We start from the raw sequence: 12,451 nt of genomic DNA, 5'->3' as shown, positions 1-12,451 counted from the left end.
TATCATTCATGTCAGAAATCAGGGCTGTAAGTGAGATAAGTCCTATCTTCTTAGAGAAGAAGAGAAGTGAAGTTCAGAAGACTCAGATCGGTCGTGAATGTCTCATCACTACATTGCAGACTTTTGGACACAGTGTTGTCCCATATATGCAAAACCTTAGTCAGCACCCCTGCACAATAATTCAGCGCAGTGAGTGATTTTTTTTCATCACAAATGCTCTGTACAGCTAGCTTTGCTAACGTCACGTCAACAGAGCTTACCTTTCTTTGAGCTTCTTTTCTAAGTGACGCAACATTTTTCCCAAATCTTATTTCAGGGGGTGTAGTGAGAAAGTTAAAGTAAAAAAAAAAAAAAAAAAGACTGGCATTAAAACATTACTATGTAAAGTTCTTGTCACTGGTACAGAGTTGATGAGAAGTAAGAAGGATATAAAGAAGAAATAAAGTATTGAAAAAAGAAAGTGGATTTCTGAAAATACAATAATGAAAGAGGTAAAAATGCATTCATTGAATATACTGAGGCAATAAAACTCAGACAACATACAAGCAGACAAACGGATGAAAGAACTAAAATCTGCATCACGTACAAGAAGCACTAAAGCACATGTAAATTGATAATAACAGCAAAATCCTTTTTCACATAATCATCATTATTTCGATTATTTTGCTGGATTATTACCATATATTTCTCATCGGAAAACACAAACACACATCAAAACAAAATAAACAAAGAACATTTACAGAGTACTGTTTTATATCAGTAAAGCAGTTAAAATTACCCTTTTAATTAAGAATGCCTCATTTCACAGCTGAGCATTTGGCAATTTGCTAAGTTCACAGTTGTCTGTGCTCTAGGGCAAAGAAACACTCTACTTGTGTTTCATGTTCTGCTACTAACACCAAATGACAGAGAAACCAACATACACATAAACGCAAATGAATAGATCAGCTGTGGATCATCTAATGATGAATATAGTCAGTAATAGTGCACTTTAATCAACAACGTTACACGTTTTAATTTTATAATGAATCACCTTATCAATCACTTTACATCCATAAGGTTGTATCACCTTGTGGATAAAATAAACTGAAACCGGAACTTTACATTTTTTTTTGTTGAAAAAGTTGAGTGCAATCAAAGATTAAATTGAAAAATCCCAAAGCAAATTTTTTATCACTGGATGCAGTAATCTTAAAATAACAGTAGTTTTAACAACAACAACATGCTTTCTGCAGTCCAGAAATATGCTAGACAAGAACGATTCAAATAAATCATTTGACTAAATATGTTTTATTAAGTTTAGCTAATCCTACAGAGTGAATGAGATCTCTGATGAATGGAACATTCCTCCAAAATAGCTCATCCCCAGGGCTGGACGGCTCTCAATAGATGAACCAGGCAGCATAAACAACAAAATCTTGTAAACAACTCCCACACTTGACAGTTAGTCCTCTGCTGCTCCGTATTTTAAGATTTATGAATATGATGCAAATGTGTTCAATTTCTTTGTGTCGTTTCTGCCCAGACTCATGTTCATTCTTGATGAGCAAAACAGAAACGACAAATTACCAAAACAGTTTCCTTTACTTATTTTGCTTTGTGTGCCCAGCAGAGAGGGCTTTAGCACAAAATGAATTTGGAAATTATATTACTCTTACGGTCTTACTCAACTGTGTCCACTAGAGTCATTTTGTATAAATCAAACAAACCACCCTCAACATGAAATCCTCTCATAAGCTGATGGGAAAACTGACACATCAATCAGTCAGTGGGAAAATGAAAGCAGCTGCTTCCACTGTAGTGTTTCATGGGCTTCTTAATTGGTGGGTAGGTGATAATGGAAATTGGACAGAGGACATTCATCCTCCGGTCAAAGCTCTCTTTAGGACAGAAGCAATCTAAGGCCCTGCGTCTCAAGGGCAGAAAGCAGACAACTGGAGACTAAGGAGGTTTTAAAATGAGCGAGTGTGCATTTTATTTAGTCACTTTGAAAACACTTGTATTTCCCACATCAACTCTGAAATTGAATTAGTCTTTTACTGTTAAGCAGAGGTTTATTTTACTTTTCCTTCTGTGCTGGATTCATTTTACACAAAAAAAACTTGAGCTTGATTCCTAACATCCAGTATAATGAGCAGGAAAGACAAACTCTCTCTCTGTATTTATTTAAATGTCTAAAATTGTGACTCTGCAGCTCTTGCAACAAGGCCTCGTGGTTTAAGGGATAGATTCTTCTCTTTGAAAGCCTCAGTGCTACTGAGCAATAAGTCCCTGTATTGATAGAATATGATGCTCAGCAACAGCGCAAGAATCCTCAAAAGCTGCTTTGAATTATTTCTCATGAGTGCTTTCTTGTATTATTTAATTTTCTCTCTCTATGAAGTACAAAAATCTATGATATACATTGAAGCACTTTATGCAAGCCAGTGGCCGATAAAACATCTAATTGTTCGTCTGTGCTAAAAAAGAAAAACTAACCAATCTAGCCAAATTTGTGAATGAGTCTTTTGTGATCCAACAGGGACAATTTATGAAGTCTTGGCAGCCTGTGAAGACCCATTACCTAATCATTGTCAGGCTGTCACTTCCAGATGACCTCCTCTCCACAGAAACACAGAGAGGAGCATTAAAGTGAAATTCCAAAACAGTGTGAAGCTGCTTCCTCCACTGCGTCCTCCATATGGTGCCTCAACTTTATTTTTCTTTTTAATTAACACCTTTTGAAGGTAAGCAGCGGCCTGCTTTTTGCAGAGGGCAGGACAAAAGTGTGGAAAAACCAGTCTCTGGAGGAGGCTGAGACTGTTCAGATAATCAGGGTGAGTTTGACAGAAAAAGAAAACGCTGTGAGGAATAAAGTAATTGTTCACATCTTTATAAATATTATTTTCCTTTATGCTCATGCAAACAGGGGGTCAAACTCAACAATAAGTAAAAGTTAAAACATATAATCATTTATGTAGGCCCTTATGGAACTGACATTTAAGTCTTTAAACCTTAATATGTCCTTCTATATACTTAAGTCAAAACATACAGACTTAACAGCATAAAAACTGTATAAATGTATTAATGACTGCTCTTTCCCTCATAAAGAAAATCATTACACTACCAAGTGAGGTTCTTTGAAATTCAAAATGTCATTAAATAATTAATAAGCCGTTAAATACCCCTGAAATGAAATTAAATCAGAGATTTTGCTTATGTACAGAAAATAATAAAATCTTTGCTTGTAAATCAATTTAATTTAGAGTACCTTGCAAAAGTTTGTGTGTCATTAAATACACAAACACAAACTTTCAGTTAGTCCACAAAAATGTCCTTACCATAGATTTTTACTTATATTTAAGTAAAAAGACTCTGACCAGGATAGGCTACCATATTAATGCACTTTAATTCAAAAGTAGTTCATTGTAAATTTGGTGTCATTGGAAAATCTGCCCCTGTTTCATGTTGTTTTTGCAACCTTTAAACAGACCTTACATTCACACTTTTGTATTGCTTGGTACATCTTCCCAATAACTTTGACCAACCTTCTTATTTCTGAAAAACAACATCCCCACAACGTGATGATGTCACCATCATGCTCCACAATGGGAATTGATGTGCTTATAGTTATACTGTATGTAACATTAGGTTTCTTCTCTTGTCTTGCCACCATTCTACAAAGCTCAGATGTGTGGAGTGCACAACTACCTAAGTTGTGGACCTCTGCAGTTCTTCCAGTTAAGGTTGTCATGGGCCTCTTGGTTGCTTCTTTTATCAAGGCTTTGCCAGTGAAGTCCATTTACTAATCTGGTGATTTGTGATGCAATTGGGTGTTCTTGTTTCTGTATCAGGTTAAAAAGGGAGTCATGTATATTTGCACAATAAGAATTCATTTGTCTATTCCATTAAACTATCAGATCATAGCAGTAAGAAAAGCTGCTCCATTTCTTTATCAGCATCTCAGAGAACCACTTGAAATCTTTAAATCAGCCATCACAAGACTGTGAATCTCATTTACCAGCTTCCTGTCACCTGTCTAACCTCTCCTTTAGTTTGGGTGTCAATGTAGCCATTTATAATAACCAAGACCGTCAGGATCGGCTGGGCAGACCCATGAGAAAATAGGCGGTAGATATTGCCTCAGAGTTGATGATTATCATCTTTCCCCAAGCTGAGCACAAAGCCTGTCTATTTGAGCTGATTGGGTTGAGCCTGGTGATGTCAGTTCTCAGGGGAAATGGCTAATGGTATTCTGTATATTATTTTTGGGACAAATAGTTTTATTTTTTCAAATCAAACAACCACATGCAGTTACACAAGAACAGACATCGGTGAGAGAAGTCTGATTAAAACAAGATGATATCATTTGTTCTAAACAATCAACTCTACAGAAAATCAGATGTTCAACTGTTTGTTACTTCTTGTAGTTTTACAATCTCAATGATAGATGTAGAGTTGCCCTGGAAGGCTCTTTTGTATCAGCATTGCCAAATTATGCTTGAAAATTCAGTCAGTTTGGTGGCAGTGAACTATGGCACTATTACAAAGTCAATTAGGTACGCTCCAGTCTGCTGGACTCCTATTCTAAGGGTACAGTGTGTGTGGACTCAGCGGTGCCTAAGGCGCCTGTGGTTTGTAGTTAGAGAAGGGAGGTCAGGCAGAACTCAATTGTTTTGATTGAAGCTGGGGCTTCTGCTTTAAAGGTGAAAATAACATGGAAGCTATTACGTTGCCACGTAGCATTTTAATGTCATGCACTTTCAGTGAGTGATTACAGCGACATGCCTGTGTCAGTCCATTTTGTAGTGGGATGTCTGGGATGATATAGCATATTTGAAAGGTGTCTTATAGTTGACCTGGAGGAGGGCTCTAATTAAATTCACTTTCTTTTATGTAAATTTGATATGGCATACCCTACCTCCTTCCTGTCTTGCTCACCCTTTAGAAGGAGATTCATTGTGACACTGTGATTTGGTGTTTAAAATCACTACAATGATTAGTTTGATGCAAATTAAAGGTCAGCCTTCTAAGCCGACAAGTTTTGACATCTGCAATGTTGTTCTTCACCCTTAACATGAAGCTTTTATGAAGGCGTCTTTTACATTTTGACTGTTATTAGTGCAAACAAAGCATAGATTTGCTTAGATATATTTCTTGGAACTTATTCAGTGTCATAATTGGGATTCTGACCAAATTTCTTTCAAAATGTAAGATTCATTGAATGATTATTTATTAATCTGTTTTACTGTTTGCCATTGTACCGTTAAACTAAAATGGAAAAGAAGGAAAACAAATCAACAGTCCCCTCTCAACACCTCACTGCAGATGACAGCAGAACATAATAGAAATATAGCACTTCCAATATACAGCAGTGCAGTGACCGTTCAAAATGTGCCTCTTTTAAATGAACTGATCAGGGATTGGAGAGTGAGTGATTTAAGCCAGTTGTTTCTGAAGGAATGGAATATGCTATCGTGATGGCTGAGGTTTCAACATTTATATTGAATGAATTAACATACGCCTTAGAATTGAGACCACAATTGATATTAAATAAGTTAAAGTGAAAATAATGACTTTTATTCACCTATATGTTAACATAACCACACACACAAAAAAAGGATTGACCAGGGGGCAGGGATAATTGTACGTGAACCAGGGATGTTACTGGTTTTGACATAATCAGATCATTGCTATTAACCACTGAGTTTAAAATTAAACATCTTAATTGGGGTTTTTGGAAGAAAGTTAAATTGTGTGACTGCTCTCCATTGCAAGGAATGTTGATTAAATACATTATTATTAAAAACATACCATTATAAAAACATACAAACACCCCGTGCTGTGTGCAGCAGAATGAGTCACTAATAAAAATACAAACAAAAATCCCAACAAATACACAACCTCAGTTGTTTTCATGCAAACAAAAAGGGGCTATTGTGGATTATGACATGCCATCTATCTTTTACATCAAAATAAAATCTGATTGTGGAAATGACACGCCATCCTGAATAACCAAAAACATGAATCCATGTTTTAGTTTTTGAACAACCCATGTTTTTAAACAATAACATATTCATATTATCTCCTGTACAGTTTATTTATAAGATTCAATGTAAGCTTGCAAATGTCCATTAGTTCTCCTAAAACCGTGACAATGATATATATATAGATATATATATATATAAAAATAACTTGCATAATTCACACGGTTCCATGAATTCATGCAAGACAGTGAAGCCATACAGTGAAGCCCCTGGTCAAGACAGTCATGGAAGAAACAGATTCAGGCTAAAAGTTCACGTGAGTAAATGAAAAAAGACAGATTTTCACATCATTATCACTTTGAGATATCAGCATTAATCTGGTCATCCCAACATTAAAACAAATTACTATAATCAAAGTAATGATTTTGTTGGCAGGTTATTTAATCCAATGTCACAGTTAAAAACACACAGCTAATTTAACCCTTCACCTTCTTGCTACATTAATACACACAACAGTTATATTGTTGATTGTCTGTGGGAAAAAATAAAAAGACCTAAAACACACACAAAAAAACTATTTGGTGTATTTGACACAATTGGTTTGGTTAACCTGGATCAGAAATACAAAAAAAAGAGCACTGTGTGCAAAAATGGAGGAGATTTCACTGCTTAGGAAATGTTCTCCTGAGTTGCTTGTTGAGTAATATTTTTACTCTGTTACTGTATTCTATATATTCCCGCTTTTTATGAATTGAGTACTGGTCACCAGTAGTGACAATAAGTGTGAAACATTTTTCTCAAACTATTTTGGTTGAATCCAGAGTCTCACTAGAAATTAACAACTTATTGCTTTGCCTTTGGTCTATTTTTTATTTCAAATATTTACTACTGCATGCAGATTACAAGCCACATTTTCATAGATTTCATAAAAATAATTTTTTTCTTGCCCTGATGTTGGTTTTGTGTAGGTTGCACATTACCCAAAAGTCAGTATTAATTTCAATTCGTGTTGGCTGACACTTGACTCATTCTTTCCCACTGGATTCATGAGAATGTGTTAATGTGAAGATAAACTCTCCTTTACAGACTTCAGAACAGCAAAAAAAGAAGCAGCCTTTTGGAATCCAAAGCAAAACATGGAAATCAAGATGGCATGTGGCACATGTTAATTATTTACTTGAGTGGTTCCACACTCTCAACTAACAATAAGACATGAGTGGTGAACTAATAACAGAGGAAAAATGTACAATTAGGAAACTTGGTGGAGCAGAAAAAAAACAACAAATTGTGTTCTCAGGTGTAATACTTTAGTATTCTGTTTTTTTTAACTGAACATGAACTGAAAATGGCCAAATCATTTTAATATATTACTATAGTATAACATATATAAAACAATGTCCAATTTACAATAAATAATGTAATATATATCTGTACAATATAAACATTTTTACTTCTTCTTTTCCTGATTTCTGAGACTCAAACAGAACTACAGATATTCTATTATTGAAACATAGATGTAAAGATAGAATTTAAAATAATTTCATTTATGTAATAAAAATCTTTGCAACCACCAAACAGAAAACTTGACTGTCTCCGTTTTAAACTTCAGCAAAAAAAAAAAAAAAGTCATAAAAAATATGACTCTGGACCTCTAAGTTCTTTTAATTTTGAACGTAGAGCCACCTATGAACTTTGGTGACTTTTCAGCTTTTCACATTTCATTTGTAAAAGCAAAGTACAGCTCCTGGGAACATTATGATAGTGAATAGTTCAAACATTTCCTTTTAAATGTCATACTCACAACTGCTAGATCATAAGTCTGCACACATCGTGATCCTATCCAGTGCTGACCTCCATTAAATCATTCTGTTCTCCTCAATTATTCAGCAATAGCTGATTATTACAGGTAATTTAGGACTATTTATATTCACTCTGAGAACATCCGTGACTTTCTTGTTTTTTCATGGAATAACTTACAGACAAAGAGGTCTCCACAGAGCACTGAACAAGAGAGCTACAGCGAAGGAATTAAAAAGCTGTTTGAAATTAGCAAGACTGCAGCTGATTTTTATGAATTATGTCTGAAAGACCATCTCCCAACTATTTTTTTCCACAATAAAACAAATTGAAATGAACAAAAACATAAACACATATATAAAAATTTAGGAGTTTATACAGAGAATAGAATGTTTATCTACCAGAAAAACATTAGGGCACTACATGCTTCCTTCTTTTTTTAACATATTTTATGGAATATTGATTTTATTTTCCAGCAGAACATGGTACCAGCTTACACTGCCAAATGTACCAAAAGTTGTTTCAGTGACCACAGTGTTACTGTGCTTGATAAGCTAAACTAAACTCCCTCTTAGAGAATCTATGAAGTACTGTCAAGCAAAAGATTAGACCCACCAGACCCAACAATGCACATGACCTGAAGGCCACTGAAGCAACATGGGCTTGCATTGCAACATGCCACACCTCACTGATATAGTAATTCATGCAAAAGGGGGTCCAGTCAACTGTTGAGTACATAGAAATGAGCATACCTTTAAAAAGTCTGGCATTTCTGTTCAAAATATCATTATTTATTGATCTTATGTAATATTCAAATATTCAATATATTTTAGTCACCAAATTCTGAGTTTTTGTTATCTGGAAGTTATGATAATAAAAATTACAAGAAATGAAGACTTTAATTATGTCCCTGTGTGCAATAAATCTTTTTAATATATGACTTTCACTTTCTGAAATAAATCATGATGATTTTCACTAGGGCTGAAAGGATTCCTCGAATGATTCGACTTTCTCGATTATTAACATTAAAATGTATCTGTCTTGAAGCTTCGTTAAATTATGTTTTATTATTTAGTCCCCCATGTTCCAGCCGAGACAATATTTGCGTTGCTCAGCTCTCTCACTTCTGCTATGAGTTGTTGACGAAGCTAAGTTTTAGCAGCATAACGTCCAATTTTCAAGTTCGGCCCTTGGGGATTTTATTGATTGATGATAATGCCCGGGTTTGGGGGACTAATAAGCATCCTTAAAATGACTGGCGCGATGCCTGGAGTACGGCAGTCTTTGTCCTCCGGGAGCTGCTGGCTCAAAGCGAACGGCGGGAAGAGCGCTGTAGGAGTATTTATACAGGTAAGCGGATAGACTGACGACGGCGGGCAGCTGAGTATGTGATGCTTATAGTGTAAGTGTAGCTTTGCGGAAGAACCTCACAATAAATTTCATATCATCCCGGTATCAATCAACAGGTGACGGAGCGCATTGTGGCGGTCCATAGCTGGTAGATGTGTTTCTGTGTGTGACCAACGAAGGTGTCAAATCCCGTCGCTAACATAAATACAAAAGCTACAAATGGCTGGGAAAGGTGAGAGTTCATCTGTTAAACTGACTGGAGATGAACACATAAACCAAAAGCTGGAGCATAGACATTTTTATAAGCGAATTTGTGAGTATGACTCTTAATTATTAACTTGAATGTCATTTCAGAATCTTGCATAACTTTTCTTCAGGTTAACTTAGAAAGCAACCTATTATTGTTAGAAGTTAGTTTTCTAAACTACAGAAAAGTTATTGTTGGAGATGCTCAGATATGGAAAATTGGACTGATGTTGATATCCAATAGTAACACTGGTGTTATGCCAGATTTAATAATATTTTATTTTATAAATTTTTTTATCTGATTAATTGTAAGAATAATTGATAGATTATTCGATTACTAAAACATTCGTTTACGACAGTCCTAATTTTCAAATTTATTTAAGATGCAGTGTAAGATGTAATGTACTGCTGCAGTACATTACAGTGGATTTGTAGGTCGACTGCATGACTGCTGAGCTGATATCTCTCAAATTGGAGGAAACACACAAGGCATTAAATGTATAGCAAAAAATCTGATCAAACAAATTAAACGATCAAAAAAGACAGTCTGTTATACTTTTTTGTTTGTGTTTCCCACATAATTGCCTTAAATGTGGCATTTTGTTGTGTCTGAGCAGTGAAAAGGTGTTTTACAACCTTTTAGAGCAGCTGCAACGCAATTGTGACCAAGAGGCCTTTAAAATAGAAAAACAATTTCCAACAAAAGGATTGCTAAGAAGAGATACAAGTAATGAAAATTAGGGAGCAAACTTAACCAAAGCAATTTCAATTACATTATGTTGGAAAGACCTAAATATATCATTATACTGCTGGCTTTGATTGCAAAGCTTTACTAAAGTTTATGTGATTGGGGGTATAAAAGCTGAGAGGAAAGGCGATAAGAAGAATGTCTCATAATATAGAAAAGTTTGCCAACATTGCTTGAGGCCAAAATGTGTGACTTCAGTTTTTGTAGATTTGGGACATTTTTAAACAGTCGATCTGTCATTAAATGATGTGAAATGCATGTCTTTTCACATATTTTCTGTTGGATCCGTTTATAGATGAATTGTCTCCTTTAGCTGTAAATTTATAGTTTCTGTTTCTGTTCACATACTTCAAACGGACAGAAATGAAACATTTGCTGAAGTATTTGCAAATCTTTCCGAAGTTCAGTTGCCATTAATGCATTTGTCTTGCTCTCAAATTCATCTCCCTCTGCATGTTTTATTCTATCCAGAAGGCAGCACGTTGGATAGATATGTGTAAAAACAAAGAGGTTAGAGATAAGATGGCTCGTCCTTTCTCACAAAGACAGACTCCCTCACTGTGCCGGGCCTCGCACTGCTGCAGGTATTTGTCTATTGGTTTCCATTAATTCCAAGGAAGAGAAGGACATGGTAGAGATAAAGTCAGGATAGCCATCTATGGTGACATGTGAGGAACTGGAGGTTGATGCTTGCTTTGAATGATTTCCACTTATCAAAACTCACCCATTTAAGTAAACACCTAAAATGGCTGATAATAGAGACTATTTGAGTCAACGGGACAAGTGGGTCATCACAGGCACATCCCCAAGGATGAAAGGTTCTCATGACTGCAGTCAGGACACACAAACATCACCCAGCAGAAAACCACATACCCAAATAATAAGCTCAAGCTTAAAGAAAATAACTTTTATTATTAAAGATTGTGCATCCTTATTATGAAAATTGAAAGACTCAATTTTATGAGATAATTACTCCATCATGATTATAAATTCCCTTGACAAATTTTAATATTTTATTTAAATTATGTTTCAGTTACTTTTCTCTTGCTATGCCACAACTGCGTAAACAACATGTTGTAATATAATTATTTGTATGTAATATTTTTTTGTTTGGGTGATGTAAAAATGCAGTTTTATTTCTCTACAAATGGATTTTTGAATACCATTTTTATAGCAAAATGTTGTTTTTGGTGTCCATAAAATCTAAACATAAGTAATCTTTTGACCATTTAAAGCAACACTGAGACAGGAGGTTTTCAGTATAATCCATTCTATTTATTTCTGTGTGGGAGACTTGCATCTAGACATTTATGTAGGTGGTGTATAAACACCACACAGAGCCAAGAGTGAGAAAAGTGTGACTAATTAATTTGTTCATTGATTATGCCCTGTCCTTCTAGTCACACTGGTCAGTTTCTGTGACTGCTGTCATGGCAATAAAGTAGTGCCTGCCTAAAATGATAATAAGCACAAGAATACTGTAATTTCAGGTAGTTGCTTTTGAAGAGTTTTGCTTTTGCAGGGAAATTGGAGTGTTCAATTTTTGTCTGAACATGCAGGTTTTTTAACTTTGCATTACAAAGCTACTCTTTTAGTTATTTTGTGCAAAGTCTCACATTGGGCAACAGCATCCATCTCCTGCTGTAGTAAAGAACCAAAGTATTCACATAAAAAAGATACATTATGCATATCTGCATTTCATTCCTAAATTTAAGATAATGCCAGTGCACATCGCCAAGTTTAACATACAAAAGCTGTGCAAAAGAATACTTCGTTTATTTGTTTTATTGAAAATTTCTTAAGTTTACACATGCATACATTAACTATTGATTTATGTTATTGAAATTAATATTACAATTGGCTGAACAGATTAAACACAAAGTATCATTTCAAACATGTTTTGCTCAGAGAGTCAGTGCCTCAATATCCATGTTATTACCTTGACAGAGTCCCTTATGTTTTTCTGTTTATTTATCTTTTTTGTTATACAAGATATATCACATGTGGTTGAAGGAAACAAAATCCTAAAGGTAGCAAACTTTCTTTTTCCTGACAACTGAGTGTTTATTTTCCTTTGATTTTCATTTTTGATATATTTAGTGATATAACATCACTAAATGTTCGTTTCTTGTTTCAGGTGGTGTGTGCATCTCACAGTCAGTTAAGATTCCCCGAGAACCAAAGCAGGGAGAGTTTGACAAGATTATGCGAAGACTCGGAGAAAATACAAATGCAAGAGTCGTCATACTTTTTGCCAACGAAGACGATATCAGGTAAAGCTTGGATTAGGTACATACTGTAATAGTGCTTTGAAGATAAGAAAAGCAGGACTACCGCAGACACA

The 12,451-nt window shown here is 35.1% G+C and overlaps 1 protein-coding gene across 2 annotated transcripts in view; it reads left to right on the top strand.

Moving 5' to 3' along the window:
• LOC114135499 (metabotropic glutamate receptor 4-like) overlaps positions 1-12,451 on the top strand; it is a 186,114-nt gene that overhangs the window by 123,141 nt on the left and 50,522 nt on the right. For both annotated transcript variants that reach the window (XM_028002835.1, XM_028002834.1), the window contains exon 4: positions 12,245-12,380. In XM_028002835.1, coding sequence (XP_027858636.1) covers positions 12,245-12,380 — 136 coding nt within the window. The remainder of the gene's footprint in view (positions 1-12,244; positions 12,381-12,451) is intronic.

The sequence above is a fragment of the Xiphophorus couchianus genome, chromosome 20, assembly GCF_001444195.1.
Source record: "Xiphophorus couchianus chromosome 20, X_couchianus-1.0, whole genome shotgun sequence".
Taxonomy (NCBI): domain Eukaryota; kingdom Metazoa; phylum Chordata; class Actinopteri; order Cyprinodontiformes; family Poeciliidae; genus Xiphophorus; species Xiphophorus couchianus.
Note: the sequence above shows the minus strand (reverse complement) of the source record. Positions and strands in the feature narration are given on the sequence as shown.